Below are 7,669 nucleotides of genomic sequence, written 5' to 3'. Positions count from 1 at the left end.
ATCAACAAGTTCATTTGCCATTTCCCACTCATCATCAGATGGTACAACTTTATACAGAGATTCACGGTGTCTTAAACGCTCAAAAACTTCTCTATATGGCAAAGCAGAAGCAAGCATTAGATAAGTTGAATTCCATTTAGTTCTACAATCAAGTGCAAGCTTTCTCCTATAATTAATATTCAATTACCTACAAGTCTCTACAAATTTTTCTTCCCTCTTCTGTGTTGCAACCCAAAAAGAAACACTATCTCTGATTTTTTCAATAGAACCATATATTGCATTCATGCCATCTTTCACAATCAGATTAACAATGTGAGCACAACAACGCATGTGAAAAAATTCTCCTCTCTTAACAAAGTTAGATGGTGAAATCTTATCAAGCAGAAGATGAATCATGGCATCATTTGTACTACAATTATCAACCGTTAAAGTTGATAATTTTCTATCTATGTTCCAATCATACAAGGAATTCATCAAAGCATCACTAAGAACTTCAGCAGTATGAAGTGCAGGCACATATGCAAACCTAGAATAATGTAACTATAATAAACAATCATGACATTAAAAAATCAAATATTTAAAAGATGCTAAAAGCATAAATAATGCCTTATAAGTCGACATTGCAAGTTCCAATCATCATCAATAAAGTGAGCCGTAATCGCCATATAGCCTTTGTTTTGACAATCAGCACTTTACATGTCAGTAGTTATAGTAATGCGGCTTGAATTTTTTCCCAACAATTTTAGAAGCTTTGCCTTTTCAGCTTCATACATCTTCTCAACATCATTTCTCAATATATTTCTTGTATAAAATTTGAACAAAGGTTGAGTCTCAGCCATAAACTCATGAAAACCCACTTGCTCAACAAATGACATAGGGTGTTCATCCCTAATAACCCATTTTGTGAGTGCTCGTCGTGCTGCCTCTTGACTAAATGTGAAGTTTCCAACCAAAAGTGAATTCGTTGGCCTTCCCGTTCCTGTAGAACCTGATGATTGTTGCACTATTTTTAATATTGACTGCTTTGGTCCCCTAACAGTACGAATCGGACAAATTCTAATGTGATCATGCAAGTGCTTAATTCCTTGCTTCGTGTCACCTCCAATCTTTCTTTCGCAATATTTACATATTGCCTTCTACTTTCCATCTATTTTCTCCCTCCTAAAATATTTCCAAGCCTCAGAAGTTAGTCCTTTTTTGTTAGGACTATTTTGCACTTCTTGGCTAACTTCTTGTCCTCCCTCTTGTGTTTCTTCTTGTCCTTCCTCTTGTGTTCTTTGAATATGTGCTTCAATTGCTTGACCCTCATTATCTTGAGTTGGTTCTATCTCATTATTATTTTCAATAGGATTTAAGCTAAAGCTATCCATCCTATACAGTAATTTTTAATACAGAAATACTAAATTAAAAATGAATACATAAACAATAAATTAAAACAAGTCAAAATAAATTAAACCCAGCAGCTCAAAATCAACTCAGAATTATTAATAAATTAAATTATAAAATTAGAAATAAATTAACAAGAAACAAAGATATATAAAAAACAGAAATAGCAAAAGAATAATTGAAGAAGACAATACTCAAGTTAAATGACTAGAAAACCAAAACTAGCAAAACAGTATCAAATTAAAACTAATAAGAAAACTGATAGATAGAATCTAATAAGAAAACTGATGAAATAATAACTAAACAAGTGGCATAGTAGAATGAAGCTTGTGATGATGATGATGAAATAATAACTAAACAAGTGGCATAGTCAAAATAAATTAACAAAATCATTAACTAGTCAAGAATTCTAGTTGATGGATTAGCTAATGAAATTGGACTACATACAATAGTGGACTACAGAACTTGATTTGAGGGAAAGTAGGTTTTATATATATAACTGCATTGGGAATATTCAATAATGTATTGGATCACCATATATATATAACCGTGCATGAATGTGTGTAGGGAATGGATAATGAAATGATAGCTGCATACTTTACTTCAGCTCCTACCATCAGTGCTAAAAGTTGCCACAGAATTCCTGATTTATTGAACCACAATCGACAGAATCAATTCTGACCATTTCTAACTAATGCATTTTGTACATATGTTTAATTTGAATTATATATGCCAGTATACTCTGTACAGAAATTATTGTTTCCAGAATAATGAATAATCGTACCACACGATGAAAAGGGGTAGTAGAATTATTAGTTCATTGTAGTATACTAATTCAGTGTGATTTGTTTCAGAGTAATAAGACGACACGTTCATTGTATCAACATTAGTTCATTGTACATTCCTATGAATAAAAACTGAGAATAAAAATTATTAGAAATATCCTTTTGTTAATAATATTTAACTTACAATGAAAGGAAAATGCTTAAGCAAGCAAACACTGCATTTAAAAAGAGTTTCTACATTTGTTGCAGAAAAATGATTTGTTCCAACAGCAGACAAAAAAAAACATAAAACCTAAAGTGAAATGCCAAAATATAAGAAGAAAAGGGGAGTAGTGACTCTTACCAGGGATAAGACAGAATCACAGAAATGGCTGAAGAGGTAGAGACGCTGGTGAAGAAAAGAGCGGCGACCGATGCGAAAGAGGGCGAACGGAAGATGGCGCACGGGACGGTGTGGTGACGATGGTGGTCGGAGGCCGTGACGATGGTGGTCGGAGGTGGCTGGCTGGGACGAGGGAGAGAACGCAGAGGAAGGGCGCAGAGAGGAAGGGTTTCGCGAGGAGCACTGGAGCAGGGTAAGGGAGTTGCAATGCGCGGTGCTCTATGCCTCTGGGAAGATGGGTTTCACGAGGAGCATTGGAGCAGGGTGAGGGAGTTGCAATGCGCGGCGCTCTATGCCTCTGTGCGAATTGGGATTCTGGGAAGAGAAGAAATTAGGGTTTTCACTTTTCAATATATATATATATATATATATATATATATATATATATATATATATATGTAAAGTGAAATGACTAAAAAACCAAAATAAAAACTAAATTCTTAAGGGTATTTAAGTAATTTAATATATTCGGGGATGGTGGGAAATACAAGGACCGGGACGGGGATCCCTGCTTGGGTCCCCGCATCTACTTCGGGAGAATTTTGTCCCCCATCTCCGTCCCCGCAGGGAAAATTCCTCGCCATCGGGGCCCCGTTCGAGGCGGTCCCCGCGGGGATCCCCGCTGCCTGGAAATTTTTGACACCCCTACTTACACAACACACCCCTTTTAGATCTATTATGACTTGAACGTTGGAATGTCTTTGTAGGTACCACTCTCGCCGCTTCAGAGCTCGGATTGTGCCATCATCAAGACCCGCAAGTTGCCAATCTCTTACTCAACCCGTACGAATAACCTCCTGTACATTGATGCTACCTGTGAGGACTTGCAGAACTTAGTGGCATGGCGAATGAATGCGGGGAGCAGCTTTCAAGCCACAATGACCACCCAAACTCACTAGAGCATGAACTGCAAAATGATGGCAATCCCTACCTCATGAGAGGATAGCTAGTGTCGCCCATGCCAAACCAAATCACAATTATAAAAAAAGAACCACCGCGAGAAGGAGACCACATCTCTAACAAAAGTAGAATGCTCGACGGTCTGGGAGAGCAAGCGAATTGGATCATTTAAGAGATCCAAGATTGGATGCAGACCTTGGAGGATCGGATCGCCTCTAAAGAACACTACCAACCGGAGCACACAAGTGAAGCAATCTTCCGGATCGTATTGCAAAAAGAGCAACGGAACAAGAGATTGCCAAACCGACATCACGTTAGGCACTGGAACAAAAGCAAATCACTAGAATATAAGCACCAAAGAGATTCCAAACAAAAAAGAAATGAACCTGTGATAATGGCGGCCACCTTATTCACCAAAAAAGTCCTAAAGGTCAAGCTGCCAAAGGGTTTCGACAAACTAGCTGACATGAAATACGATGACACTATGGACCCTTAGGAACACTTAATGGCCTTCGAAGTTAAGATGAACCTAGAGGGAGCAGCCGACACAGTCCGGTGTAGACCCTTCCCGGTAACATTGGCTGGACCGGCCATCAAGTGGTTCAATGCTCTCTCAAACAGCTCGATATCCTACTTCGATGACTTCTCTAAGAAATTCGTGACGCAATTTACCACACGGATTGCAAAAGCAAAACACGCGATTAGCCTAATCAGAGTCACACAAAGACAAGACAAACCCACAAGAAAATACCTTGACAAGTTCAACGACGAGTTCTTGACAGTCGATGGACTCACAGAGTCCACGGCCAGTCTTTGCCTAACCGATGGACTAATGAACAAGGGCTTCAGGAAACACCTCACAAACAAACTGATCTGGACGATGCACGAAATTCAGATCGTGGCAAAGGAGTACATAAACGATGAGAGGTAAGTCAGGTCGTAGTAACCAATAAATGGTACCACGGCAACACCGCCGCACAAAACAATCCACCAACTAAAGAATCCCTAAAGTAATGACATCGGCCCCCTCCCGGGGAGGGAACGCTAACCCCCAATTGGGAAGGACCCAACCAAGTTGGTAAACTTTCTTTTCTTTTTTATGTTATGTTCTTTCTACTTTGTTTTAAGGGCACTCTTTCCTACCCAAAAACAACAGGAGGTTTTAACCAGGCCCTAACTTGTTCAAGTTTTAACAAGGCAAGTTATCAATTCAGAAAACATCTTTTTCTCTTTTACGTTCATACCAACAGAACAAACGGTATAACAAAACGGCCACTCTGGAGACTGATCATCCCCGAGGCCAACAAAATGGATATCCAAATAACAAAACGGATATCCCAATAGGTACACAGCTACCCGGGGATCGATCACCTAGAGACCAACAAAACGGATATCTAAATAAGAAAATGAATATCCAAATAAGTAAACGGCTACTCAAAAATCGATCACCTTGAGGCCAACAAAATGGATATCCAAATAATAAAATGGATATCGAAATAACAAAAAACGATGATTCAGAAATCGATCACCCCGAGGCCAACAAAGCGGATATCCAAATAAGTAAATAGCTACCCGAAAATCGATCACACCGAGGCCAAAAAAACGGATATCCAAATAACAAAGTGGATATCCAAATAAAAAAAGACGACCCGGGAATCGATCACCCCGAGGCCAATAAAATAGATATCCAAATAAGTAAACGGATACCCTGGAATCGATCACCTTCGAAGCCAACAGAACAAATATCTAAATAACAAAACGAATATTCATATAAGTTAAACGACTATCCGGGGATCGATCACCCTGAGGCCAATAGAAAGGATATCCAAATAACAAAATACAGTGACTCGGGGATCAATCACCTGCGAAACCAACAAAGGGGATATCCAAATAAGTTAAACGGCTACCCCCAGAAATCGATCACCCTGAGGCTAACAAAATAGATATCCAAATAACAAAATAGATATCAAAATAAGTAAATAGCTACCCGGGAATCGATCACCCCAAGACTAACAAAACGATATCCAAATAACAAAAAAACGACGACTCGGGGATCGATCACCCCGAGGTCAACAAAGCGGATATCCAAATAAGTAAACGGCTACTCGAGAATCTATCACCCTGAGACCAGCAAAATGGATATCCAAATAACAAAAAAAAGGGCGACCTAGGGATCGATCATCCTGAGGCCAACAAAGCGGATATCCAAATAAGTAAATGACAACCAGGGATCGATCACCCTCGAAGCAAACAGAACGGATATCCAAATAACAAAAAGAATATCCAAATAACAAAAAATGGTGACCCGGGGATCGATCACCCGTGAAGCCAACAAAGCGAATATCTAAATAAGTTAAACGGTTATCCTCAGAAACTGATTATCTCTGAGGCCAACGAAACGGATATCCAAATAAGTTGAATAAGCAAAGTATAAAAACTGGTCTACCAAGAGGCCTAAAAAAAGTTCACAACAACGGCCCAAAACGGCCACAATAAACAAGCATAAGCTGACGGTCTTCCAACTCGCAAAAAGCCGAACTCACTAACATTCCGCCAATCGGCGCAAGATGATGCCACGCCCTTTCAAGATCCCTCACGGCATCCCGATAATAAAAAACCAAACTTGTAAGTAGCGTTAAGGTCTAAGCTAATAACTTTCCAACTCATGGAAAGCGAAACTCACTAACATTTCACCAATTAGCGCAGGATGACATCACGTTCTTTCTAGGCCCCTCATAGTCTCCCGAACTACGGAAAACTGGGCTCCCCAACAACTCAACATTGAGACCAAGCAAACATGCTCTCATGCTTTGGGGGCAACTGTTCCGAACCTGATCTCCGGGTCCTTCCTCAAAACGGTCACTGAACCTGACAATCCCAAAATTAGGCCATCTTCACGTCCCAAAGACGAATCAATAACTTCTAATATTCTAACCCAACATTCAAATTCAAATTTATCCTTTATCTTAGTTAAACAAAAATAAGATAAGATAACTATCACAAGCTATATAAAAAGGAGCCAGAAATTCCCTTAGATACTCACTCATTCCTCACACACACACCTCTTAAATCTATTTTGATTTAAACTTTAGAGTGTCTTTATAGATACCATCTCTATTATTTTAGAACTCGAATTACGCCATCATCAAGATCCGCAAATTGCGGATCTTACTCAACCCATACGAAAACCTCCTACACACCTTCTTATAAGTGGCATAAAATTATAGTTATTGGTCGAATATAAAATTCCCAAATAAATCATTATTAATAAGGAATCATTCTTAAGTAATCGATGTATAACATTCTTACTTTTAGTATGATACTTGAATTATAAATTAGTTACAACCGAATTATAACAATAAATCAAAATAAAATTACAGGAAGTGATAAATATATTATAAAATTAACATAAATTTTCAATTAATATGTGAATTTTAAATTCCCTTGATTTACAGCCTTCTATAATAGATAAGAGAAATAAGCCAAAATACATTTGAGTTTTATTTTCACACTTTGTCCTTAGTTTGACAGAATTCGAATTCCTAACTTGTTTAAGCAGATTAGTGAACTCATAACGCTTGTTTAAATAGATTAATAAGTTAATTACTAGATCAATCCAATCAATTTCACACTTTAATTTACATATATTAGACTGCGTTTGTTTACAGAAACGGGACATTGAGACAAGGACACTGAAACATAGAATCATATTTGACAGATGAGACATTAACAAAGGTATATCCAAAAATACTAAATTAGTGTATTTTGTGTTTATCCTGACAAGAAGCACACAGAGACACTAACAAGAGACACAACTTATTTTTCATTTTTTCTTTCATTATTCTCGTTAATTTTTCATAATTATACTTGTTATTATTATATTTTTCGTCTCAAAATTTTTGAATTAAAAAAAATGAGGATAAATTTTATTTTCATAATTTGTTTTACTTTATCACTAAACAGAATATAAGAACACTAAATTCATAATATAAGAACACTAAATTCTGTGTCTCTATCTTTTATATTTTGTTCTTAGTATCTTGTTTTATTCTATTCTAAAAAATAAATGCATTCTTAGAGATAGAATATTTAAAGAGCCGTGCACTAATAATTAGACTATTATTATATAAAATTCTCTTTGTACAAAAAAAATAATAAATAATTTAATTTATTGGAATAAATTATTTTATATAATAATTATGATATTAATGCAAAA

General features: G+C 37.0%; 1 protein-coding gene across 1 annotated transcript; it reads left to right on the top strand.

Annotated features, from left to right (window-relative positions):
- The first annotated feature begins 3,958 nt into the window (after nucleotides 1–3,958).
- Nucleotides 3,959–4,384, top strand: LOC140183829 (uncharacterized). The gene has a single exon (XM_072233273.1). The coding sequence runs from the start codon at nucleotides 3,959–3,961 to the stop codon at nucleotides 4,382–4,384; it is 426 nt and encodes a 141-aa protein (XP_072089374.1).
- The last annotated feature ends 3,285 nt before the right edge of the window (nucleotides 4,385–7,669 follow it).

This window comes from Arachis hypogaea, chromosome 1 (genome assembly GCF_003086295.3).
Source record: "Arachis hypogaea cultivar Tifrunner chromosome 1, arahy.Tifrunner.gnm2.J5K5, whole genome shotgun sequence".
Lineage (NCBI taxonomy): Eukaryota > Viridiplantae > Streptophyta > Magnoliopsida > Fabales > Fabaceae > Arachis > Arachis hypogaea.
This window is presented reverse-complemented; position numbering and strand designations above follow the sequence as displayed.